The sequence below is a fragment of the Elephas maximus genome, chromosome 23 (assembly GCF_024166365.1).
Source record: "Elephas maximus indicus isolate mEleMax1 chromosome 23, mEleMax1 primary haplotype, whole genome shotgun sequence".
NCBI classification, from domain to species: Eukaryota; Metazoa; Chordata; class Mammalia; order Proboscidea; family Elephantidae; genus Elephas; species Elephas maximus.
In genome coordinates this window covers 3599190-3626633 of record NC_064841.1, presented here as the reverse complement: position 1 = coordinate 3626633, position 27444 = coordinate 3599190, and the positions used below count along the sequence as shown (strand labels likewise).

Sequence of the window (27444 nt, the reverse complement as noted above, 5' to 3'; positions counted from 1 at the left end):
CTGACTGCTCTGACAGGGATCACAATAAAGGGTCCCAGACAGAGCTGGAGAAAAATGTAGAACAAAATTCTAACACACACACATACACACAAACAGACTTACTGGTCTGACAGAGACTGGAGAAACCCTGAGGATATGGCTCCCGGACACCCTTTTAGCTCAGTGCTGAAGTCACTCCTGAGGTTCATCCTTCATCCAAAGATGAGACAGGCCCGTAAAACAAAACGAGACTAAAAGGACACACCAGCCCAGGGGCAAGGACGAGAAAACTGGAGGGGACAGGAAAGCTGGTAATAGGAAGCCCAAGGTGGAGAAGGGAGAGTGCTCACATGTCACAGGGTTGGCAACCAATGTCATAAAACAATATGTGTACTAATTGTTTAATGAGAAGCTAGTTTGTTCTGTAAAACTTCATCTAAAGTACAACTAAAAAAAGAAAAAGAAAAAAAATGCCCTCATCAATGGAGAGGATTTTTTCACACCATAAGTCAGGAGGTAAGGCTCACAAATCCGGGGGCAGGGGTTCCAAGCAAGCTGCTTGTGAGTGGTGGGGTGGGGTAACTGGGGAGGACTGGCCTTGGTTAGAGAGGCAGTCGTGACCCAGCGCCTGCTCACTGTTGCGGCAGGCCCGACTGCCAGGGGTTAGAGTTTCTCAGGAGAGTCAGAAGTCCGCGCTTTGCAAGTGAAATCTCTGGTTTTTAAATGTCGACTCCCTTTTGAAAAAGTCCAAACACACTTCTGGCTATGTGAGCCTCCTCTCCAGAGCACAGCCTGTTCTACTTCAGTGTCCACTCTCCTGGATGACGGAAATCGCCATTCAGACCTGACGGTGATCAGCTTCCTTCCTGGACTCATTGAAAACCACGGAATGTGAATTTATAAAATGACTGTAGTGAATAGATTTCTCTTGGAAGTTATTCTTTATGTAAATTTAACATTTGAAACAAATTTTGGTCCACAGTTCTTTTTAAGTATTAGTTCCCAGAAGTCCTTGGAACTTTGGTCTGTGAATGTTTTCCAGATTCTTCGTGGGCTAGTGGCTTGTGTTAATATTTATAACATAATATCTGTAGCATAAAATATAAGAATATGTTTCATCAGAAGCAGCTCTGCTCCGCCTGATTTGCTTTCTGCTCTTTGTTCTGTTTTTTAAGGAGAAAGAGAATAAGTGGTCTTTCCTCTTCTAAAGAGTTTCATGATTGTGAGAAAGTTTCTCTAAGCTATTCTCACGTCCCTTCTGCCAGAGGTACCACCTTAAGAAGCAGTATGTTTTCAAAGCACTCTGGTACTCACTACAACTGCTCTGTCCAACACTGCAGCCACTAACCTTGTGGGCTATTTAAATTTAAATTAAGGACATTAAATTGAACAGGAAATCCAGCTCCTCGGTGGCATTGACTACCCTTCAGGTACTCAGTAGCCAGTGGAGGCTGGTGGGAGCCAATCACAAGCATCTCTTATAGCTCTGTGGACAGTAATGTCGCCTTGGTAACTTGGAACTGGCCATGGTGAGAGTATTTGTAGCAAATGCTACAAGCCCAGCCTTTTTTGTCTTCTGAGAACCAGTTGTTACACACTCACCGGCAAACCACCATCAACAGTCGCGTGTGGCTTGTTGTGGTCAGCTGCTGCGGAGTCAGCCCCGGCTCGTGGCAACCTCACGTGGAAATAAACGAAATGCTGCCAGGTCCTGCGCCATCCCTGTGGTCGGTTGCAGACCGGACAATCGTGAAGGGCTGTTGTGATCCACACGGTCTTCATTGGTAGAGTTTTGGACGTAGATTGCCAGGCCTTTCTTCCTAGCCTATCTTAGTCTGGAAGCTCTGCTGAGACCTATTCAGCATCTTAGCAACACTCATGCCATCACTGACAGGTGGTGACTGAGCATGACATGTACTGGCCAGGAATTGAACCTGAGTCTCCCACGTGGAAGGTGAGAATTCCACCACCAGACCACCAGTGCCTCATAGTGGCTACCATGTTGGACAGCACGGAATGTTTCTATCATCATAGAAAGTTCTCTTAGGCAGTGCTGTGCTAGGCGGTAAAATTAAAAGTTTTCTTTCTTTTTTTTTTAATCTTTTAGGTGGTAAAAATAAGTTTTATTCTTAACTTGCAAAAATATAATCTTGAAGGCCACATCTATCATAGAATTTGGTTTCATCTGGTCAGAATAATACACCGGTTATTTAGAATAAACCTTTTAAGAGCCATGAGAACCGCGTGGTTACCTGGTTACTGCCGCCTACAAACTAACACAAGCTTTCTCTTACAGATATCTGACTTAATCACAGGCGCAACTAGAGACCTAAGGCAGCAAGTAGTCGCTCTGCAAGAAGAACTCCGTGAATCCCATCGCAGACATACTCAGGAATCTGAGTCCAAGGAAAAAGAAATTGAACATCTTAAAAGCTTGGTTGCAGAATTCGAATCTCGCCTGAAGAAGGAAATTGACAGTAATGATTCCATGTCAGAGGACCTGCGGAAGGAAATGAAACAGAAGTCAGAAGAACTGGAGAGAGTAATGCTGGCACAAACCCAACTGATGCAGCACTTTAACCAGTCCCAGCAAGAGGTAGGCTTCAGGTGACGGCCCCGCTGCAGTCAGCGAGAGACGCGGGCTCCCAGAAACACGGGAGGCAGCTTCGTGTCGTGGAAGGAACTCCGGAGGGTTAGGAACCCGGGGTCATCTCGCCTCGGCTGTCTTCAGCCTAGGCAGTCACTCACCCTCTGGGTACCTGGTTTCTTTTTCTGTAAACTGCATACATTGAACCACACAGTCTCTAACGTTTTCTTGGCCCCCGGCTCTACTGTGGTGCAGATGACTGTTTAAAACCTAAGACTAAGAATCTTTAGATATTTATGTCCGTTTGTTTTGACATGAAATCTTTGCCAAAGAAACAATTAGAGCACTTGCTGTTTGCTTTTAAAGAGGTATTTGCATGATATATTTTAAATGGGATTTTTCTTTAGGGTTTTATCTTTCTGTTAACCTCAACTTATAAGGCAATTTACACGCATTTTTTTTCTTATGCATGCATAATTATTTCGGCAATGTTTTTATTTTATTTAAACTGGGGTAGACACTTAATTTTGAAATGAAAGCTTTTTTTCCTAATGAATTCTTATTTCTGAACTTCTAAGCAATTAGAAATAGTGAAGTGATTAATATGCTCTCTAATCATTAAAGCCATGTCACGGAATATTTAATCCCATTTATGAGAAAACCAACTCATAGCAACCCTATAGGACAGAGTAGAACTGTCCTATAGAGTTTCCAAGGAGTGCTTGGTGGATTCGAACTGCCAACCTTTTGGTTCGCAGCCGTAGCTCTTAACCAGTACGCCACCAGGGTTTCCAGCCATTCATGAGATTATGTCAAATAAAGACAAATGGGGAAAGATTTTGAATGTTAGTGAAAAGTATGTTTTTGTTGGTTTTATCGACATCTTAACAAAGGATTAAAAGGAAACTGTTAGTGATAATATTGACTATAAGCAATTAAATATACCATGTTCTTGCTATATTTATCAACTAAAATAAAAAATTTATGTCATTATTATAATTATGGTGAACCTATTACAAAAAAAAGAAGCTGCAAATAGAAGCTAAAAAATGGAATGGACAGAGTGCTAGACCAAGAGTAAAGCCTCAACAGCCCTATAATGTAGAATTCATTCCCAAGTTACAGACGAACCGACTCAGGGAGGCTGCAGAATTTGCACAAGGTCACACAGCTTGGCGGAACCAAGGTTTACATTGGAGTCGCCATTATACCACATTTCCTCTTTTAGGAAACCTGAGTTCTAGCGATTCTGCTCCTAAATTTCAAGGTGACCTTGGGCGTAGCATTGGTCACCTCCAGGCCTCATCTCTTTACTTTAGACTGAAAATAACAATAAACCTGCTATTTACCCCTGCAGGTGCTGAGGGGGTCAGATGATTGAGCGTCTCAGGTTGGAGCGTAGCAGCCTTCCCGGTGAAGGGAGCCGTTTGCAGTCCAGGCGGGAGTGGGAGGGAGAGCAGGAACACAAGGAGGGGCTGAGACCAGCACGGGTGTTTGACGCTCTAGAGGAGGGCTGGCAAGGCTAAATGGGAGGAAGTTCAAGGAAATTATACCAGCAGGTTTCTAACTATTAAATCCCAGAAGAAATGACAATATAGAAAATGAGAAGTAATTTATAAACTACGACGAATAGAAAAAGATAAAATTTAGTAATGTAATTGTCCAGTTTTTTGTTTTGTTTTGTTTTATTGTCCAAATACCTTTTAAAGATAAGCAGCGAGTGCTCTGAATATTTCTTTGGCAAAGATTTCATGTCAGAACAACTGGATGTGCATATCTAAAGGTTCCTGGTCTTAGGTTCTAAATTTAGTGAATACATACGGAGCGTCCGCCTGGGTGCCAGGCACTGTACTAGACACTGAGACACGTTTACGAACAAAACTGACGACCGCCATTCCCTGTTTTCAAAGAGGAATTTAAGAAAGCCTTGCATGGGTATTAAGTCAAGTACTTAAATAAAGGAAAGAATGACTTAAACAGAAGCAGCATGCAAAAAGCATAGATTAAAAGCTAGAAAATCGGCCCCAAGAGCCTGTATTAGTTACGGATTGCTGTGTAACAAATTGCCCCCAAGGTTTATCAGTTTAAAACCACAAACATTTTATTATTTCCCAGTTTCTGCAGATCAGCAATCTGGGCGTGCTTAGCTGAGGCCTCTGGACCAAGGGCTGTCTCTCATGAGGTTGCAGACAGGGTGTACCCCGGAGGCTCTGGTCTCATCTAAAGGCTGGACTAGGGCAGGACTGGCTTCCAGGCTCCCCTGTGTGGCTGTTGGCAGGACTTATTACCTTGTAGGTTGTTAGACAGAGAGCCTCAGTATCTTCCTTACTCTTGACCAGAGGCCTCCCTCAGTTTCTAGCACTGGGACCTCACCCTATGGCAGTGCACGGAACAGAGCGGGCTTCCCTCAGGCTAAGAAAGTAAGAGGCGTAAGGTGGAAGCCACAGTCTCTTTGTAACCTAATCTCAGCAGTGAGTTCCATCACTTCTGCTGCATTCTGCTTATTGCAAATGAGTCAATAAGTCCAGCCCACACTCAAGGTAAAGGGACTATCAGGAGGCACGGACCGCTCAGGGTCATCTTAGAGGTGCCATTCACAGGGCTTCCAGAGATAAGTTTGGCAAGGGAAACGAGGCTAAAGATGAAAAGAAAATTTATTTTTCAGACAGATCAACCAACCCGTTGCCATCAAGTCGATACGGACTCATAGTGACTCTATAGGACAGAGTAGAACTGCCCCACAGGGTTTCCAAGGAGTAGCTGGTGGATTCCAACTGCTGACCTTTTGGTTAGCAGCCAAGCTCTTAACCACTGGGCCACCAGGGCTCCTTGCAGACAAAAGGAGCAGCACTTACAGCTTTTGGTGCTCATTAGTTGTGAAAGGAAGCCACTTAGTGATGAGGTTTTAGTTTAGTTTTTTTTTTTTAATGTAGATTTCTTTTGAAAGATACAGACATTGGGTTAGTATATATATGAAAGATTGTGGACCATTACTAGGGAGGGGAAAGGGATCCTCCCCAAAATAAAGAGATTTCCTCTTAGGGGTAGACTAGATTTCCTATTGGAAGTTAACAAAATATCACCTCAAAGTTAAATAACTAGAACTGAACTATAAAAGTAAATAAGGATGCTTCTCTGGCTAAGCCTACCAAATCCAGAACATTCTTACAAAATAGAAAACAAGCCAATAAAACTGATAGGACTTAAGAACCAGAAAGAATGGAGTTGTGGCATTTCAAGTGAAAAAGCACTACCGTTTTGATGATGCACCCCAGACACTCGAAATCTCTCAGAGTCAGGAGAAATAAACCTGTATTATGTGGCAAGCAAATTCCCATTATGATGAAGATAAAGTGATGGTTTAATAAGGAGGCTAATTAAGGAGAGGAAAGCCCTGCTTTCTTTCAAGAGGTCAGGGAGTGGGCGGACTTTGTTTTTAATTGTGTGAAGACAGTTCTGGAGGATGGGAGGAAAGCCAGAGCTTCTTCGGGGCAAAGGGGCAAAGGGGCTCTCCTAAGTGGGGCGGGGTTACTGGAGAGCTTCCCAGAAACAAGGGCCAGGAAGGTGGAGGGAGGGCAGCCACCAGAAGTGCAGGTCAATTAGTGGAGAGAAAGAAGGAACTAACACTCTATTGAAAATATAAGTGTGAAAAAGGCCCCGAAAATTCTTGGTAAGGAAAAGACCACACACACACACACACACACACACACACACACCTGGAACATTAAAAAAAGAAAAAAGGAAGTGAGAAAAGGAAGTTATCACTTAATAGGGCATTATCGACTCGACGGCACTGGTTTTTTTTGTTTTTTATCCTTTATCACTTAATAGGACGGTATCCCTTAAACCAGGTTAAAATGGATAACATGCTTCTTGCTGCCAGTTTCCCTTCCATGCTAATCCTATCAGAAGAGTGTGGCTCCGCTTTTGGGGGCCTTCTTGTGATCCAGAGGAAGGAGGTGTTAAATTAAAAAAATAGCACACGTACAACCACCTTGAAGAAGGTGGAGAAAAACCAGTACAGAGAGTTCAATATTTCTGTTGTTTGAAGACTATAGTAAGGAAGACCAAGGGGTGAAAGTTTTAAATTCTACTAATTCCTGTAGTCACCTGATGGAGGTGGGATTCCAATACAGGAAGGTACGCTCTTGGTGAAACATGGATGCCTGCATACACATCTATCTCTTCTTTATCCTAAAAAACCACTAAAATAAAAAATGAATAAATTCATAAGGACAAAGGGAGGAGGAGATGAGGTGGCCTAGATGACAAAGATGTTGACAACATTTTAGAAACGGGAGAGCGAGTGGATATATATGGTCACTGGCTCAGCAAAGCAAAGTGTATTGAAACCGAGTGCCAGTGGGAAGCGGTGGAGAGACACAAAAAGCAGCGGACTTGATTATGTGACGCAACACTGAGGAGTCTCAGGAATTAGGGACACCAGATGCCTTTGAAATCGGGAGAGGAGAGTGGGCCTTCAAACAGGACTCTTGGAAAGATTGCAAAAGGGGCGGATAGCTCCTCAGACGTTCTCCCTAACCTCCCCCAGGGTTAACCCCCTTCAGGGAATAATAGTTATTTAAATACTTATGCGACGTTGTTCCTAATAACGAAACATGGATACAACGTCAGTGTTCATCATAGGAGAATACGTTTCTAAGGCGCATGCAGCGGACTACTATATATAGAGTCATTAGTAAGAGTACAAAACAGCGAGATCTTCACATATTGCATGGATGTTTTTGTTAAAAAATAATAAAGGGAGAATACATGTGTGTCTCTATAGGGTTTCAGATATGGAGACAGAGATGGTAAGAAAAAACCAAAGAAGGATTTGCCTCAAACTGTTAACAGTGGTTACCATCAGGGGTAGGTAGGAAGACATCGGCAGGGTTTCGCTTCTTATATACTTTTTTTAAAAAAAACATTGGGATCATGGATGATTTTCAACTTTTTTGGTGCTTTTCAATCATTTCCAAATGTAAAATTTATTGAGAGACAAAGAGAAAGAGAGAAAGATCCGTTTCCTTTCAAAAGTGTACTGGTAAGTCTGGCAAGGATGGATCTAGGTTAGCCCTAAGATTTAGGAATACATGACATTTCAAACACAAATCACTTATTTAAAGAGGGACTTGCTTAGTTTTGGAATACTGTATGTGTTAACTGTGTTCATATATTAAAACAGAGAAAATGTGCTTACCTCTCTGGTAATTTCATCTATGAGAATGGAGAAACCAAAGTACCAGTTAGTAAATTACCAAACAAGTGGTTCTTAATTGTCTTAGTTATCTAGTGCTGCTATAACAGAAATACCACAAGTGGATGGCTTTAACAAACAGAAGTTTATTGTCTTACAGTCTAGGGGGCTAGAAGTCCAAATTCAGGGCGCCAGCTCCAGGGGAAGGCTTTCTTTCTCTGTTGGCTCTGGGCGGAAGGTCCTTGTTTTCAATCTTCCCCTGGACTAGGAGCTTCTCAGCACAGGGAGCCCAGGTCCAAAGAATGCACTCTACTTCTGGCTGTTCCTGCTTGGTAGTAGGAAGTCCCTCACCTCTCTGCTCAATTCTCTTGTTCATATCTCAGAAGAGATTGACTCAAGATTCTACCTAATCCTGTAGACTGTGTCCTACCTTATTAACATAATTGCCTTTAATCCTGCCTCATTACGTCATGGAGGTTAGGATTTACAACACATAAGAAAATTACATCGGATCACAAAATAAGGACAACCACACGATACCAGGAATCATGGCCTGGCCAAGTTGACACACATTTTGGGGGGACACTATCCAATCCATGACATCAACTTTGGGACACGATAAATTATAACATCTGAGTCTTACCAAAGTGTAAGGGGGAGAAGGGGGCAAGTTCTGAATCTTATGACCTCACAGGGCATTGGCAGGGAGGGTGGGTGAACTGGGGAAGATGAGCAGAGGCTGAGAACCTCAGCCTTAGAGCATGGAGCAGCGGAGGCTCCGACTGGGGCTGCCCAACTGTGGAGAAAGGAATCCAGGAGAAGCTTGATGCTTTAACGTGGTGGAGACACAGTGCTGAAGCAGGCTATTTGCTGTTTTTGTTGGATGCCGGTGAGTGCCAGAAAATTGGCAGGATGGGAAGAAATATAGGGACATTGTTTTTGTTTTGCTTAAGTAACACTAATTAAATCTTAATTCAACTTAGACTATTGAATTAGAAAAGTCAATCTTGAACACTACGTTCTCATGGGCCCTTCCCATCCTGAAAACCTGTTCCTGAAGGATAGCAGTCCGAGGGCTGAGGGATTACTGCCCTCTGTTCCTGCAGCTTCTGTTTTGATCCATCTGCCATAGTTGGTTTCACAGTACCCATTCTGTTTGCAAGCATGGAAATATAATTTTAAAAACAATCTGCCTGACATCCATCTTACTTCTTCCTTGGAAATTTATTCAGATTCTCATGCCTGCCTCACCAAGGGCCATTTCCACTCTGCTGTGTTTGGGGCTGCTCAGATTAGCTGAAATTAGTTAAAATGGGAGTTAGGCATGTCACTTCTTCATCCTTCTGGCTCCCATGCCTTTGCCACAGAGATTCTTTTACCTCAGTTCCCCACCTCACTCAGTCCTAGCTAGCAATCCATTTCTCTCTGAGATACATCTAGTTAGGGTTGGTGGGAACTCTGTAATCTGCTAATTCCGTGACTGGCTCTGATGTCACTGGACACAGAGTGTGAACAAAGCCACCCATCTGTGCTTATTCTTCGCTCAGTACTTGCTTTCCTGGCATGTTCGCCACAGATTTACTAAATACGGCTGCATCCCCCTGCAAATGGGACTGTCACCTTCAGAATGATCGAGTTACCCGGCAGAGCCTTCTCTCAGTCCTTCCACTGTTTTTTGGAATTGAAAGCAACCCAGCTGTCTCTAAGGATAAAAATGAAAACAAACATAAAAATAAACCACTCTTCATCTCAAAGAGTGAGGGAAATTGGCTCTATTTTAATATTAGGAATTTCAAACAGTTGGTGAGATAATTTATATTTTCATTTTGACATTTACCTACCCAGTGGGAGTACAATTAAGCCACATTCTAAGCCCATTCAAAGTGGCCCTCATCTGAAAATGTTGCAGAGATATCTATAGATACTGCTCCCCACCCATCTGCAGAGCTCAAGTGGCCTCCATGAAAACATCAGGCTCCTGCTGTCCTCCCTGCCTGCCATCTTGCCCCACTCTGAGCCATTTTCCACAGGGCTGGCATAGTCAAATCTGCACTAAAGGAAGATACCTTTGCCCCCTGCTTGAAATAAACCTTTTAACGACTCCATATGGCCCTCAGAATTAAGTTAAAATTCCAGTGTTAGCATATCACCAAAGTGCTTCTTGACCTGGTCCTGCTCACTCCCCACCCCACCAAACTGGATTCCCAATCTCTCCCCTGGTGCTCTCTGCACGTGAGTCACACTGAGCCACATGTGGCCGAAGCTGTGCCTGTCTCCTGCTCACTGCCAAGTGTGTGCCCTCACTGCTCAGTCTCCCTGAAAAGCTCACTGCCCCTTCTTCACCTGGTTCATGCCTCCCTTTTCATCTTGACTTTCCACTTAGTTGCAAGACAATGATGTTATTTCACCATGCTAAAATATGGCCAAAGATAATTTTATCCAAAACATTTAAAATGCTATGTCTTCGTTGACAATTATGTTTGCCCGTGTTTTTCGATCTTACTAAGCATACTTAATGTTACACAATATTCCATACCGTTCGATGAACACATATTAAAATTCTACAACAACTCAACCTTCCGCTTGCCCACAAAGACGAAGGTTGTGCCTAAACTGCTGAAAACAAGCTAACTGCCAGTGGATGATTCTTTTCCATGTGCGATGGAATTTTCCACCAACGTGCCAGCTGACTCTGGCCACGTTCACGTGTCCTCTTGCCATGGCCTGTCACACACACTCCACCACCGAAATCGTCATCCTCTAAACAAGCATGTGTTCCATTTCCGTTTTTTTTACCCATGATTGAAAAATTAGAAAGCATTAGAACTGTCTGTTGCACTAAGCTGAGTTAAAATCACAGTTTCAGAGGAGAAGGACACAGTGGCAGAGGAGATACATATACTATGAAATTCCCCCAATATTGCATAGTATTTGTGGCTGTCACAACTTTGGATCCAGAAGCCCTGGTGGCACAGTGTTTAAGGCGATCAACTGCTAACCAAGTGGTCGGTGGTTTGAACCCACCAGCTGCTCCGAGGGAGAAAGATGTGGCGGCCTGCTTCCTTAGAGATTTACAGGCTTGGAAACCCTGTGGGGTAGCTGTAAATGAGAATCGACTCAATGTCAGTGGGCTGGTTGGTTGGTTGGTTTTTAACTTTGGATCCTGTTTTCAGTTCAGAGGGTCATCCTAGTTTGGGAAATAATAGAAGAAAGGTGATTAATCCTTTATCCAGAAAGCTAATAGCTTCAAAGAAGGAGGAATTCCTGATCAGTGACGCCCACCGCAAGAGCAGTCAGCAGCCCCTCCAAAGCTCACCTGGAGGCTGCTGGCAGTTTGCTGCCACTGCGTTTGCTGCGGGGACGTCTTTGGGTTCTCTCTGCCTTTTCATTTTCTCCGTTCGTGGAATGTCACTTGCCTGAAATAGCTTTTAAGTGATTTGCTTTACAGATGTTTTCCATACAGGCATACTCCTTTCCTTTGAGAGCTGGATTTCGTTTTAGTAAATTGGTTGAATTTTATTTTTCTTTCAGTGAGCGTTCTTCTCATCACAGTATCTGTCATTTCATCCCTCCATATTGTCGCACCTATTATTCAGGTGAATTTACCAACCTCATTATTAACTGCTACCTGTTTCTTTTTTTACGCATTAAAAACAAAATTAACTCTTCCTCATAGTTTTCCTAATCAAGAGTGTCTTTGTATTTAATGAAAGCCACTTAAATACAATCACTTCAACACATTTTGCCAGCTTAGTCTAAAGAAGAAACATGATGCATTAATTTCTTTTTTTAAGAAAGCTTAGGTTGATAGGGTTTTGAAAATGTGGGCAAGAGCAGATGAAAATATCTTACTGTTTTGTATTGCTTCAATGTTTTAGAAACTGTGATGGTTAAGGTTATGTGTCAAGTTGGCCAGGCCATGATTCTCAGCGGTTTGGGAGATACTATGTAATCATCCTCCATTTTGTGATCTGATGTGAGCAGCCAATCTGTTGAAAGGGGAGTTTCCTTGGAAGTGTGGCCTGCATCCAATATAAATGGATGTTCTGGCAAAGCTCACCCTCTCTTGATCCTGCATTCAACTCATCATACTTTGACCTCCAGTTCTTGGGACGTGAGCCAGCAGCCTGCTGTCTGACCTGCAGATTTTGGAATTCACCAGCTCCCACAGCCCCGTGAGCCAGCAGCCTGCAATCTGACCTACCAATTTGGGTTTGTCAGCTTCCACAACCATGTGAGTAGGGACAAGCCTCCAGCCTGATGCCTGACCCACAGATTTGGGGCTTGCCATCCTCCATACCCCCATGTCTCTGTCAGTTTGTCGTACTGTGGGGGCTTGCGTGTTGCTGTGATGCTGGAACCTATGCCGCCAGTATTCAGATACCAGCAGGATCACCCATGGAGGACAGGTTTCAGCTGAGCTTCCAAGTTAAGACAGACTAGGAAGAAGGACCCGGCAGTCTACTTCTGAAAAGCGTTAGCCAGTGAAAACCTTATGAATAGCAGCGGAACATTGTCTGATATAGTGCTGGAAGATGAGCCCCCCAGGTTGGAAGGCACTTAAAAGATGACTGGGGAAGAGCTGCCTCCTCAAATTAGAGTCGACCTTAATGACGTGGATGGAGTAAAGCTTTCAAGACCTTCATTTGCTGATGTGGCACAACTCAAAATGAGAAGAAACAGCTGCAAACATCCATTAATAATCAGAACCTGGAATGTACAAAGTATAAATCTAGGAAAATTGGAAATCATCAAAAATGAAATGGAACCCATAAATATTGATATCCTAGGCATTAGTGAGCTGAAATGAACTGGTATTGGCCATTCTGAATTAGACAATCATATAGTCTACTATGCTGGGAATGACAACTTGAAGAGGAATAGTGTTGCATTCATCATCAAAAAGGACATTTCAAGATGTATTCTGAAGTACAACACTGTCAGTGATAGGATAATATCCATACGCCTACAAGGAAGACCAGTTAATACGACTGTTATTCAAATTTACGCACCAACCACTAGGGCCAAAGATGAAGAAATAGAAGATTTTTTTCAGCTGCTACAGTCTGAAATTGATCGAACATGCAATTAAGATGCATTGATAATTACTGGCAACTGGAATGCGAAAGTTGGAAACAAAGAAGAAGGATCAGTAGTTGGAAAATATGGCCTTGGTGACAGAAACAATGCCAGAGATCAAATGATAGAATTTTGCAAGACCAACAACTTCTTCATTGCAAATACCTTCTTTCACCAACATAAATGGCGACTATACACATGGACCTCGCCAGATGGAACACCCAGAAATCAAATCGACTACATCCGTGGAAAGAGACGATGGAAAAGCTCAATATCATCAGTCAGAACAAGGCCAGGGGCCGACTGTGGAACAGATCATCAATTGCTCATATGCAAGTTCAAGCTGAAACTGAAGAAAATCAGAGCAAGTCCACGAGAGCCAAAATATGACCTTGAGCATGTCCCACCTGAATTTAGAGACTGTCTGAAGAATAGATTTGACGCATTGAACACTAGTGACCGAAGACCAGACGAGTTGTGGAATGACATCAAGGACATCATACATGAAGAAAGCAAGAAGTCATTGAACAGACAGGAAAGAAAGAAAAGACCAAGATGGATGTCAGAGGAGACTCTGAAACTTGCTTTTGAACATCGAGCAGCTAAAGCAAAAGGAAGAATTGATGAAGTAAAGGAAGTGAACAGAAGATTTCAAAGGGCCTCTCGAGAAGACAAAGTAAAGTATTATAATGACACGTACAAAGAGCTGGAGATGGAAAACCAAAAGGGAAGAACACGCTCCGCGTTTCTCAAGCTGAAAGAACTGAAAAAGGAATTCAAGCCTCGAGTTGTAATAGTGAAGGATTCCATGGGGAAAATGTTAAACGACACAGGAAGCATCAAAAAAGATGGAAGGAATACACAGAGTCATTATACCAAAAAGAATTAGTTGATGTTCAACCATTTCAAGAGGTAGCATATGATCAGGAACCGATGGTACTGAAGGAAGAAGTCCAAGCTGCTCTGAAGGCACTGGCGAAAAACAAGGCTTCAGGAATTGATGGAATATCAACTGAGATGTTTCAACAAACAGATGCAGCGCTGGAGGTGCTCACTCATCTATGCCAAGAAATATGGAAGACAGCTTCCTAGCCAACTGACTGGAAGAGATCCATATTTATGCCTATTCCCAAGAAAGGTGTTCCAACCGAATGTGGAAATTAAGGCACAATATCATTAATATCACACGCAAGCAAAATTTTGCTGAAGATCATTCAAAAACGGATGCAGCAGTATATCGACAGGAAACTGCCAGAAATTCAGGCTGGATTCAGAAGAGGACGTGGAACCAGGGATATCGTTGCTGATGTCAGATGGATCCTGGCTGAAAGCAGAGAATACCAGAAGGATGTTTACCTGTGTTTTATTGATTATGCAAAGGCATTCGACTGTGTGGATCATAACAAACTACGGATAATGCTGCGAAGAATGGGAATTCCAGAACACTTAATTGTGCTCATGAGGAACCTTTACATAGATCAAGAAGCAGTTGTTCGGACAGAATAAGGGGATACTGTTTGGTTTAAAGTCAGGAAAGATGTGCATCAGAGTTGTATCCTTTCACCACACCTATTCAATCTGTATGCTGAGCAAATAATACGAGAAGCTGGACTATATGAAGAAGAACGGGGCATCAGGATTGGAGGAAGACTCATTAACAACCTGCGTTATGCAGATGACACAACCTTGCTTGCTGAAAGTGAAGAGGTCTTGAAGCACTTACTAATGAAGATCAAAGACCACAGCCCTCAGTACAGATTGCACCTCAACATAAAGAAAACAAAAATCCTCACAACTGGACCAATGGGCAACATCATCATAAACAGAGAAAAGATTGAAGTTGTCAAGGATTTCATAAATCAACTAGAAATATAGACTCTCAGAATTTAAAGGAGTATTGACGATGTCTAGTCCAGTCACACAACTGAAGCTTAAATTTACTCTAATACAATCTCCAAGTGAGGTTGAACCATCAGGGTGTCCTCTGACAGTTCTATTAAGAAGTTTTTTCTTATCTTAAACCCCACACCTTCCGTCTTTGGGTCCAGATTCTGCTGGGAGCATAAAAGGAAGCTCTGTCTAAACTTATGCGACTGTAGTCTTCTGGAGTGCAGGAACTATATCCACTATAGTTTTAGTAACTTCATAAATGATTGCTGAATGGAGCTAAAAGCAGATGTTTCTTACCTTTGGAATATTATCTTACAAAATAAAATGGTCAACATTTTAAAGTTCCTTTTGGAAAGCATCATAAAAGTAACTGATTTTAAGGTTTAAAAGCTATAGCTCATATATTTGTTGTCTTATGTATTTCAGTGTACCTTTTTTTTCAGACTTAGAGGCAACTATAGAATAACGTACATAATGACCCTACAAACATTAACTATCAGACATCATGTGTAGAGGACGTACTATCTGAGACATGAGGCACAGAGAAGTTGAAACCCCACTGAAGTAGGCTTTAGAAGTTCTGGGTTTCCAAAGACACAAGGGAAAGATTAGTCCAGAGGACTAATGGAACACAACTGCCACAGCCTCTACCGGACTAAGTCCAGCACAGCTAAATGCTGCCCAGGTACCACCACCAACTGCTTTCACAGGGATCACAATAGACAGTCCTGGACAGAGCTGAAGAAAAATGTAGAACAAAATTCTAATTTACCAAAAAAAAAAAAAAAGATACGACTTACTGGCCTAACAGAGACTGGAGAAACCCCAAGAGTATGGCCCCCAGATACCCTTTTAGCTCAGTAATAAAGTCACTCCTGAGGTTCAACCTTCATTCAAAGATTAAACAGGCCTATAAAACAAAATGAGACTAAAGGGGCACACCAGCCCCAGGGCAAGACAAGAATGCAGGAGGGAACAGGAAAGTTGGTAATGGGGAACCCAAGGTAGAGAAGAAGAGAGTGTTGTTGACATGTCGTGGGGTTGGCAGCCAATGTCACAAAACAATATGTGTATTAATTGTTTAAAGAGAAACTGGTTTGCTCTGTAAACCTTCATCTAAGGTACAATAAAAAAAAAATTAATAGAAAAAAAAGAAGTCCTGGGTTTCAGCCCCACCATCATCACTAGGGTGACCCTAGATAGGTCAATCAGTCTCTCTGGTTCTTGTCTCCTCTTCTGAAAACTTCAAGGGTTGAACCAAATGCTTGCTAAAGTTCTTTCTAGCTTCACAAATTGTATTTCTGAGTTGTCTGTCCCATGTGGTAGAATATCTGCAGAGGCAGGCAAAGAACACAGACCTCTAATTTCCAGTTCAGTTCTCAATTTAGATTGCCAGTAACTATTTATGTATGTACACTGTTTGAAGTGAAGGGTGTTTTGATATTTTTTTCGTTCTATTTTCAGAACACTTTTCTTCAGGAAACAGTGCGTAGAGAGTGTGAAGAACGCTTTGAACTGACGGAGGCTTTGAGTCAAGCCAGAGAACAGCTCCTGGAGCTTAGGAAGCTCAATGGAAGTTTACCGTTGTCACCGTGTTCCCTCAGCCAGGGCAACCTAACCTTCTCTGCTGCAGCAGTCAGTAATCATGGAGAGAAAAGCCTTGCAAGAGTGAACTCTGAAAAAAGAATCAAAATCCCCAGCCTGCAACAAGTTTCAAGACCCACCGTTTCCTCAGAGAAGCCCAAGAGAACGAGCAACTCAGGTTTACCTGTCTTCCCTCAACCACATCCTCCTCGGGGTCGCACATCTTCAGTAAATGAGACTAGACAAAGACTGGCTGCCATTCTTCGGAGGAGGCTGAGTCAGCAATGACTGACCCCAACTCAGGAGGCCAGGGACGGCCACACGGCATGCACATGCTTTCACAGAGTACCATAGACTCCCTGTAACTGAGGATGATGAAGACCAAATTACTGTCACAGATCAAGAATGGGGATTGAAATGAATGTTTATAGGTATTTTTAACAACAACAACAAAAATGTAAAAAGCTAGAAAATTGTGAAGTCACGTTTTCCAAGAGGCCTTTGAAATTGCAAGAGAATCAAGTTGTTGGTAGCCCAGAGGCCAATTCTACATTGTTTATGTCTTCTATATTGTATATGTTTAGATGTGCTCTATATATATGCCCTTTTAGAGATCACAGCTAAAAATTCTCTCCCATAGGGTCTTTTTCATTTTCTTGCACCATTTCAAGCAGATATATTTCTACAAAAAAAGAAAAAGAAAAAAAGATTGCATTGGTTTTGTTGGTGTTTGTTCATTCATTTGTTTAGCTGAATAGGTTAGATAGACATAATAAGTATTCTAAATAAAAAAAGAAAGTACTTTAGTCCTTAATTAGATAGTTTCCAAAATGCTTAAATATTCAGAGAGTTCATTGTAAATATCAAAGCCTTCTTTTTTTTTTTTTTTTACCTCTCAGTCTAATTGGTTAATTCCTTTTTAGACTAGATCAGAAGCAATGATGGATAGCCTTCAGAAAGGCAACCTACACCTATGAGGCTAAGGACCTTCTAGAGTAGAAAAAGGGACAGTAACTCTAAGGAAAAGACAGCTTACTTTTCATACTACAAGATTATTTTAGAAAACAGAGAGCTTGGCCATGACCATATCACTTGGTATAGATTTTCTACATTGAGTGTTTTGTTGGTACTAGCAGTTAGGCCTTGATTTGAACTTGTATTCTCCAGCTGTCAGAAAGAGAACTACTTCAAGGCAATTTAGTAAAGGCTCATAAATCTAATTTTTTCTGGTACACTTTAAAAATAAACGTGTATCTATTAAAATAAGAAACGTTAATTGGTGTACCCCCTAAAACCATCTCGTGTAGTGCCAGCGGTACTCATGCCACACTTCAGGGGCCACTGCACTAGACCTCGTTGTCTCTGATCTGTTGTTTGCCTGTTTAAATTACAAGTACTCATGGCATAAGGTAAATGGCAAGTCCTAGTGAAGGCGTAAGAGGATATTTTGGGCAACAGTTTTCATTATCAGGTTACACACAATTTTTCCAGTCTTGAAATTTCAGCACCCTGTTCAGGAGCCATGGGGATGGAAAAGGTTTCTTGATTTTTCCTCAATTATGAGAATATTTAAATTTGTAAAGAAAGTCACACATAAGCTTTTCAAAAATTGATGTAAAGACTATCAGCACAAAACCTGGTTTCTCAATTAGTTGTCACAGTCTTGCTTTACACTGAGTAATTCTGTAATTAATCACTCTGAGAATAGAGTCATGGTCTGCAGTGAAGCTGTGTTATAACCCACAAATATGCCAGAGAAGCAATTCCATAGATAAACAGAGAGGCAATATTTACATTTGTTTCAGCCTAGACCATTCGAATGGTGCAGACTAAGCTATGTGTTTATATATTTTGAAGGAAGACATTTAAAGAGAACAGCATTAGAGTATGTAACACAGAGGTTACGTGGTTTCCTTGATTTTCTCACTGATGAATGAACTCCTGGCAACAGTGTTAGGAAGGTTAACAGAGTGGTGAATATTATGGCAAAATAAGGATTTCAAATACATATAATAGATATTGAATCTAATAGTTTTAATTTCTCTAGAAATATACTCTTTCTATGACCTCAGTGGAAGGTTTCATGTGTCAAGAGAAAAGAATATCATAGAAAATATTCTTTAGAGAGTTATAACCCTCTTTGTTTTTTTCTTCTTAAGCTGGTATTTGTGGACAAAGACAGGAAAAATTCTTTTATAGCTAGCACAGGTTTTTCAAGCAGTTTTTAAAAAATCTAATCAAATTAAACTACTGTATTTATAGTTGGTCAGAACTACTTAAAAGTTCTATTTTCTGGCAATGGAACTGACTGGAGAGACTTTAATATTTAATATTACGTAAGACTAAGGCCTTTTAATGTTCTATTAGTTTAATGTTTGGTAATATTGCAAATCAGTTATAGCTAATTTCTCTAATTATGGAACAAGTTTTCTCAAGCTTTGTCTTTTAAAGTTCTTACGATTATAAAATACTGCACTGATAGATCAACCTAGTATCCTGAAAGGGTTAATTCGCTACAGCTGAAAATTCCCAACTGTCACGGAGCACAGGAAATCAACCTGGTGTGTGCCCAAAGTTCACAAATCTTATAATGATTGTGGATTATTGGACACTTCCATATTTTATGAAAACAATGTACCCTGTGTCTTGCACAGGACACCGTTGATGGTCCCCAAACCATGATAGACAAATACGGTAGCATTCCCAAGGTGGTATCTATGGTATCTTAAGAAATTTGACTTCTCCTCTTAAAAATATTAACACTGTATAGTAATAAATTCTGAAGCCAATGTTATTGTGTTGAATCTTTGGACATATCATCTTTGCACATTCTGAATTTCACATACAGAATTTTCTTAGCAATACAGTAGTCAAGACTGAAACACACTTATCCTATGACAGTATTTACCACGATCCACTAAGTCGAATGATTTCCCTCTTCTCCAACTTTTGTTATCACATAGTGCTTTATATCCATTAAGTATAAAATCTAGAATCCCTTACTCCAAAAATAAGTATATACGAGAAAAATGAATCAGAAAGATCGAGCAATTTGCCCAAAATAAGTAATAAATAAGATTTACAAGGAACTTTGAAACTTCGGCAGTTTCTGAGTCTCTTGACCCACGGTTTCATACTGAAGCTGTGTTATTCATTCAGTCATTTCTTCAGCAGATACGGAGATTTCTTTTTTATCCGTGACAGCTACAAAGGTAAATAGGACGTGCATCAGATCCCCAGGAATTGTGTAGTCAGAGGCAGAGAGAAAGTGTGTGAAGAACTGTAACATAGGGCAGAAGGTGTTAAGTAGATAAGAGTCAAGAGCAAGGCATCATATGAGCTCAGCTTTTTGCTAGAAGAATCGGGAAATGCTTTAAACAACAATTGGCATTTACAATAGGTCTTGAAGAATGGGTGAGATTTCTGTGGAAGAAGGTATTCCAGGAGGAGGAAACGTATAAACGAGAGTCACAGATAAGGGAAGTATAGAGAACATTTGGTGAAGGGAAGTCTAGGAACCCAAAAAGGTATTGACTCCATAGCATGAGGGTGCTGAATAAAGGGCCGTTGCAGGATTTTGGGAGACCTGGTGGCACAGTGGTTAAGAGCTCGGCTGCTAACCAAAAGGTCGACGGTTTGAATCTACCAGCTGCTCCTTGGAAACTCTATGGGGCAGTTCTACTCTGTCCTATAGGGTCACTATGAGTCGGAATCAACAGCAATGAGTTTGGGATTTTTTGGTGAAGTCTTTTGACTGGAAGTGTCACGTGCTTTGTTGGAATATGGGAACATTGTTCTGTCGGTACTGTACTGGGGTAATTGTGAAGTGAAAAGACCAGAGATGGCACCCCAGTTGGTAGGTTACTACAATAGTCCGGACAAGACTTAATGAAGTTCTGAGTTAAGATCCTGATCTTGGGAGTAAATATGAAGACAACTGATTCAAACTCTCTTTGGAGAAGGGAACGAATCTGTTCCCTGTCAAATGCAGTTTGACACCATTGTCAATCATTGCTGTCTTAGCAGGGGTGCATTTTATGAGATTGGCTCCAATTAAAGTATCGTCCCTTATTTACGAATATTACAGCTTTTCTGAAAAAATGTGAAATAACAGGAACTATATTTTCATTTGGGCAACAGGTAATTGACCCCACACACTCTGCACTCATGTGAACACTTTTTATTTATTTTTTTAATTGTACTTTAGGTGATGAAGTTTTATACAGCAGATTAGTTTCTCAGCAAACAATTAGTATACATATTGTTTTGTGACTTTGGTTGCCAACCCCATGACACGTCAACACTCTCCCCTTCTCGACCTTGGGTTCTGCGTTACCAGCTTTCCTGTCCCCTCCTGCCTTCTCATCCTTGTCCCTGGGCTGGTGTGACCATTTAGTCTTCTTTTGTTTTGTGGGCCTGTCTAATCTTTGGCTGAAGGTTGAACCTCAGGAGTGACTTCAGTCCTGAGTTAAAAGGGTGTCCGAGGCCATACTCTCGGGGTTTCTCCAGTCTCTGTCAGACCAGTAAGTCTGGTTTTGTTTTGTTTTGTTTTTGTGAGTGAGAATGTTGTTCTATATTTTTCTCCAGCTCTGTCCAGGACCCTCTATTGTGATCCCTGTCAGAGCAGTTGGTGCTGGTAGCTGGGCACCATCTAGTTGTGCTGGACTCGGTCTGGTGGAGGCTGTACTACTTCTATTAGTTCTTTGGACTAATATTTCCCTTGTGTCTTTGGTTTTCTTCATTCTTCCTTGCTCCACATGGGGTGAGACCAGTGGAGTATCTTAGATGGCCACTCACAAGATTTTAAGACTCCAGACGCTACTCACCAAAGTAGAATGTAGAACATTTTCTTTATAAACTGTTCCGCCAATGGAGCTAGATGTTCCCTGAGACCATGGTCTCCACAGCCCTCAGCCCAGTAATTCAGTCCCTCAGGGAGCTTGGATGTGTCTATTGAACGTCCATGACCTTCCCTTGTACAGGTTGCGCTAGCTTTCCTAGTATTGTGTACTGTCTTACCCTTCACCAAAGTTATCTATTGTCTATAGTAATGTTTTTAAATTAAAACTATTGTTATTTATCTATTATTTATTGTCCACTTAACATTTTTCCATCCCCACCCCTCCCCTCCTTCGTAACCATCAAAGATTATTTCTTTTTGTGTGTAAACATGTTCATGAGTTTTTACAGTAGTGGTCTCATACAATATTTTGTTCTTTTGTGGTTGACTTATTTCACTCAGCATAATGGCCTTCAGATTCATCCATGCTGTGAGATGCTTCACAGATTCGTTATTGTTAAGAACTCCTTTTAAATTTAAAGGAAAATACAAATCTCAATTGTGTTCTAAGAATTATGGAGGAATAGCGTGGAAATTGACATAAAAAATAATTATCATCTTGGCTCAAAAAACACAGAGTGTAACTAACTGGGGGCCTTTGTGAGTAATACAGTACTATAAAATTTCTTTCTGATTTTTGCTAACCATTTATGAGGAAAAACATAGAACAGCCCAAATAAAAATAAGGGTTAGCTTAATATCTATAAATATTGGAGTTCTGAAGAGTCCTGAGAGATCACTAGCTCAGACCTGTTATTTTATAGAAGGAGGTGATCAGGTCCCTTTGAGGTCAAATAATTTTCCATTCACATAGCTGCTTATATATATGCCTGGGTCTACAACTCCTGGCCAACGCATCTCATTTTTGACTGGACACTGGGTACCAGTGTTCTAACGTCTTGCTGCACAAAATGTGGTCCAGGAGCATCCGTGTCTGCTGGGAGCTGGTTAGAAAGGCAGACTATCAGACCTCACAGCCAAACCTGCTGAACGGACCCTGATTCTAACGAGACCCTCAGGTGACGGGTCTACACGTTGAGGTAGGAGAAGCACTGCTCGCGAGGTTGTCGTTGGCCTCATACCTTGCACTTGTAAGAGGTATGACGCATTGGCATTAACGGGGTTAGTTGTTTGGTTCCCTTATGCCTGCTGAAACCAGGGGTGCACTGAGACACGCCCCCCACATGGTAACCCATCTAACGCCTCAGCTCCCAGTGCACTCAAGTTCTCCTTCCTCACCTACTGACTGTGAATCTGTAACTATCCAGGAAAACTAATGAATTCAAGGAAATAAATACTTCTAAGAACCTGAAGAATTTTATTCACTTACTCAAGGCTCCAAGCCTGAAAAGAACTGGAGATTTGTTACTCTCCAAAAAAATTTAGTAAAAACACTTTGGTTTTGATCATTTGCAACACACTGAGTCATCTTAAATTTTAATCTTCTAACAGTATATTTTTGAATATCTGATTCCTAAGAGAAAATTTGGTGATGTTGGTTGTCTTTTTTTTTTTTTTTCTCCCCACTGTGACTCCAGACAGGATCCAAAGAGGAGTTGCAGAATCTCTTCTCTGGGTTTTGTGGAGACTTACCCTCCTGTGCAGCCACCTTGGGCACTGCATCAGCCTTACAAGGCACAAGGAAGGGTGCTGGTTGTCTTTGGAGACTTGTGAAATACAGAATACTTAGATAAGTTATTAGAATTTTGAAGGAAATATTACAGTGCCATTATTTCCCTTAAAAAGCCGTGGTGCTGTAAGCATTCGGCTGCTAACCAAAAGGTCAGCAGTTTGAATCCACCAGTGGCTCTGTGGACGAAAGATGTGACAGTCTGCTTCTGTAAAGATGACAGCCTTGGAAACTATGGGGTAGTTCTACTCTGTCCTACAGGGTAGCTGTGAGAGTTGACTCGATGGCAGGTGTTATTCCCTTGGAAGTGGTTCTTAATCACTTAAATATAAACCTGTAATTTATGGTACTACACCTAGGTCTACTTATTCTAAAGGTAGCGCTAACAGCAGCTGAACCAGATCCCCAATTTCAAAACCTGTATTGAACACAATGAGGCACTATGCTTACCAGCTCATCTCATTACGCTACAGGGTGGCCACATTCTTTCAATTTTTTGAATTCAGAAAATAATGAAGTGTCTTTTAAGGTTTTTTGAATATCTTTTATCAACATACCAGGGCCCTGTTGCTGGAGTGGTTAAGAGCAAAGGCTGCTAACAAAAAGGTTGGCAGTTCAAATCCACCAGCCACTCCTTGGAAACCCTATGGGGAGGTTCTACTCTGTCCTATAGGGTCACTACTTGGAATTAACTCAACAGCAGTGGGTTTTTAATTAACATACTTAATGCTAATGTTTAACCTATACAGCTATTTGTTATTATCACTAATATTTGAACCCAAGAATTAGACAGACATAGGATTTAGAATCTTGAAGCATTTTAAAATACTTTCATAAGTCGTGTGTGAAAAGATGTAACACTAGAAACACATTTGTTTTCTGGAAAATATGAACACCTGACTTTCCACTGTGTAACATTGCCAGGTACATCTACAGCCTTCTTCCCGGTTACCCTGATATCGTCTAACACATGAAATCTAGAGTTACCTCTGTCTTCTGTCTTCTTAGGGTGGATGAGTTCTCCAGTTAGAAGTGTCCATCTGGAACCTTACATTTCTAGGGAATTAAGGTTACTGCCAGGATCCAAGTAACTGCTTCTTTTCACTGATTTGAAACCTGGGGCAGCCAAGTTTTCATTCTGTATTACCAGACTTTACAGTACTGTATTTGAGTTTTAAGCTGAGATCTCATAGGATCTCGAAACTACAATCTTCATTATTTTTCCAAGGGATGTACGGTACAGAAACCGAGAAATGTACTTTTGCTGAGATTAGGGAGAAAAGGAACCACAACGTTGTTTAATTACAGTTTTTGGAAAAGGACCTTATCCACAGGCTCCTCCAGAATCCTGAGTCAAGGGTTTTGCTCATGTACCCTGTAAATTTTCCACGTACCTCTAGCACGTTTTTAGGTTGACAGCTAAAATTTTATTACAAGTTCAAAGATTTGCAAAGGATATTGTAAGGATAAGCAATATATTATAAATATTGACATTTAAAAGTAAAACTGTTACTTTAAGATATTTTTATGATTGTAAGCCTGTTATTGATCTCACATTATTTTAAATTACTACAAAAGTATGTATTTAACTTTATAAAATTCTTCTTGATTGAGTCATCCTTACAGTTACTTTTTTTTAATTAATTTTTATTAAGCTTCAAGTGAACATTTACCATTCCAATCAGTCTGTCACATGTAAGTTTACATACATCTTACTCCCTTCTCCCACTTGCTCTCCCCCTATTGAGTCAGCCCTTTCAGTCTCTCGTTTCGTGCCAATTTTGCCGTCTTCCCTCTCTCTCTATCTTCCCATCCCCCCTCCAGTCAAGAGTTGCCAACACACTCTCCAGTGTCCACCTGATTTAATTAGCTCACTCTTCATCAGCATCTCTCTCCCCTCCGCTGACCAGTCCGTTTCATGCCTGATGAGTTGTCTTCGGGGATGGTTCCTGTCCTGTGCCATCAGAAGGTCTGGGGAGCATTGCCTCCGGGATTCCTCTAGTCGCACTCATACCATTAAGTATGGTCTTTTTATGAGAATTTGGGGTCTGTATCCCATTGGTCTCCTGCTCCCTCAGGAGTTGTCTGTTGTGCTCCCTGACAGGGCAGACATCGATTGTGGCCGGGCACCAACTAGTTCTTCTGGTCTCAGGATAATGTAGGTCTCTGGTTCATGTGGCCCTTTCTGTCTCTTGGGTTCTTAGTTGTCGTGTGACCTTGGTGTTCTTCCTTTGCCTTTGCTCCAGGTGGGTTGAGACCAATTGATGTATCTTAGATGGCCACTTGTTGGCATTTAGGACCCCAGATACCACATTTCAAAGTGGGATGCAGAATGTTTTCATAATAGAATTGTTTTGCCCATTGACTTAGAAGTCCCCTCAAACCATGTTCCCCAGACCCCAGCCCCTGCTCCGCTGACCTTTGAAGCTTCCATTTTATCCCGGAAACCTCTTTGCTTTTAGTCCAGTCCGATTAGACTGACCTTCCTTGTATTGAGTGTTGTCTTTCCCTTCACCCAAAGCAGTTCTTATCTACTGATTGATCAATAAAAAACGCTCTCCCCCCTCCCTCCCTCCCCCCTTTGTAACCACAAAAGTATGTGTTCTTCTCCGTTTTTTCTATTTCTCAAGATCTTATAATAGTGGTCTTATACAATATTTGTCCTTTTGCCTCTGACTCATTTTGCTCAGCATAATGCCTTCCAGATTCCTCCATGTTATGAAATGTTTCAGAGATTCGTCACTGTTCTTTATCGATGCTTAGTATTCCATTGTGTGAATATACCACAATTTATTTACCCATTCATCCGTTGACGGACACCTTGGTTGCTTCCAACCTTTTGCTATTGTAAACAGAGCTGCAATAAACATGGGTGTGCATATATCTGTTTGTGTGAAGGCTCTTGTATCTCTAGGGTATATTCCGAGGAGTGGGATTTCTGGGTTGTATGGTAGTTCTATTTCTAACTGTTTAAGATAACGCCAGATAGATTTCCAAAGTGGTTGTACCATTTTACAATCCCACCAGCAGTGTATGAGAGTTCCAATCTCTCCGCAGCCTCTCCAACATTTATTATTTTGTGTTTTTTGGATTAATGCCAGCCTTGTTGGAGTGAGATCGAATCTCATCGTAGTTTTAATCTGCATTTCTCTAATGGCTAATGATCGAGAGCATTTTCTCATGTATCTCTTAGCTGCCTGAATATCTTCTTTAGTGAAGTGTGTGTTCATATCCTTTGCCCACTTCTTGATTGGGTTGTTTGTCTTTTTGTGGTTGAGTTTTGACAGAATCATGTAGATTTTAGAGATCAGGCGCTGGTCTGAGATGTCATAGCTGAAAATTCTTTCCCAGTCTGTAGGTGGTCTTTTTACTCTTTTGGTGAAGTCTTTAGATGAGCATAGGTGTTTGATTTTTAGGAGCTCCCAGTTATCGGGTTTCTCTTCATCATTTTTGGTAATGTTTTGTATTCTGTTTATGCCCTGTATTGGGCTCCTAGGGTTGTCCCAATTTTTTCTTCCATGATCTTTATCGTTTTAGTCTTTATGTTTAGGTCTTTGATCCACTTGGAGTTAGTTTTTGTGCATGGTGTGAGGTATGGGTCCTGTTTCATTCTTTTGCAAATGGATATCCAGTTATGCCAGCACCATTTGTTGAAAAGGCTATCATTTCCCCAATTGACTGACCCTGGTCCTTTGTCAAATATCAGCTGCTCATACATGGATGGATTTATATCTGGGTTCTCAATTCTGTTCCATTGGTCTATGTGCCTGTTGTTGTACCAGTACCAGGCTGTTTTGACTACTGTGGCTGTATAATAGGTTCTGAAATCAGGTAGAGTGAGGCCTCCCACTTTCTTCTTTTTCAGTAGTGCTTTGCTTATCCGGGGCTTCTTTCCCTTCCATATGAAATTGGTGATTTGTTTCTCTATCCCCTTAAAATATGACATTGGAATTTGGATCGGAAGTGCATTGTATGTATAGATGGCTTTTGGTAGAATAGACATTTTTACTATGTTAAGTCTTCCTATCCATGAGCAAGGTATGTTTTTCCACTTAAGTATGTCCTTTTGAATTTCTTGTAGTAGAGCTTTGTAGTTTTCTTTGTATAGGTCTTTTACATCCTTGGTAAGATTTATTTCTAAGTATCTTATCTTCTTGGGGGCTACTGTGAATGGTATTGATTTGGTTATTTCCTCTTCGGTGTTCTTTTTGTTGATGTAGAGGAATCCAAGTGATTTTTGTATGTTTATTATATAACCTGAGACTCTGCCAAACTCTTCTATTAGTTTCAGTAGTTTTCTGGAGGATTCCTTAGGGTTTTCCATGTATACGATCATGTCATCTGCAAATAGTGATAGCTTTACTTCCTCCTTGCCAATCTGGATGCCCTTTATTTCTTTGTCTAGCCTAATTGCCCTGGCTAGGACTTCAAGTACGATGTTGAATAAGAGAGGTGATAAAGGGCATCCTTGTCTGGTTCCCGTTCTCAGGGGAAATGCTTTCAGGTTCTCTCCATTTAGAGTGATATTGGCTGTTGGCTTTGCATAGATGCCCTTTATTATGTTGAGGAATTTTCCTTTAATTCCTATTTTGGTAAGAGTTTTTATCATAAATGGGTGTTGAACTTTGTCAAATGCCTTTTCGGCATCTATTGAT

The 27444-nt window shown here is 41.2% G+C and overlaps 1 protein-coding gene and 1 non-coding gene across 7 annotated transcripts in view; one reads left to right on the top strand and one right to left on the bottom strand.

Moving 5' to 3' along the window:
- LEKR1 (leucine, glutamate and lysine rich 1) overlaps positions 1-16954 on the top strand; it is a 178071-nt gene extending 161117 nt beyond the window's left edge. For all 6 annotated transcript variants that reach the window (XM_049867247.1, XM_049867249.1, XM_049867246.1 and 3 more), the window contains 2 exons: positions 2276-2575; positions 16200-16954. In XM_049867247.1, coding sequence (XP_049723204.1) covers positions 2276-2575; positions 16200-16607 — 708 coding nt within the window. In that variant the 3' untranslated portion in view covers positions 16608-16954. The remainder of the gene's footprint in view (positions 1-2275; positions 2576-16199) is intronic.
- Positions 16955-22683: 5729 nt separating this feature from the next.
- Positions 22684-22798, bottom strand: LOC126066645 (small nucleolar RNA SNORA26). The gene has a single exon (XR_007515223.1). It is a non-coding gene; the product is annotated as a small nucleolar RNA SNORA26 (small nucleolar RNA).
- Positions 22799-27444: the final 4646 nt, after the last annotated feature.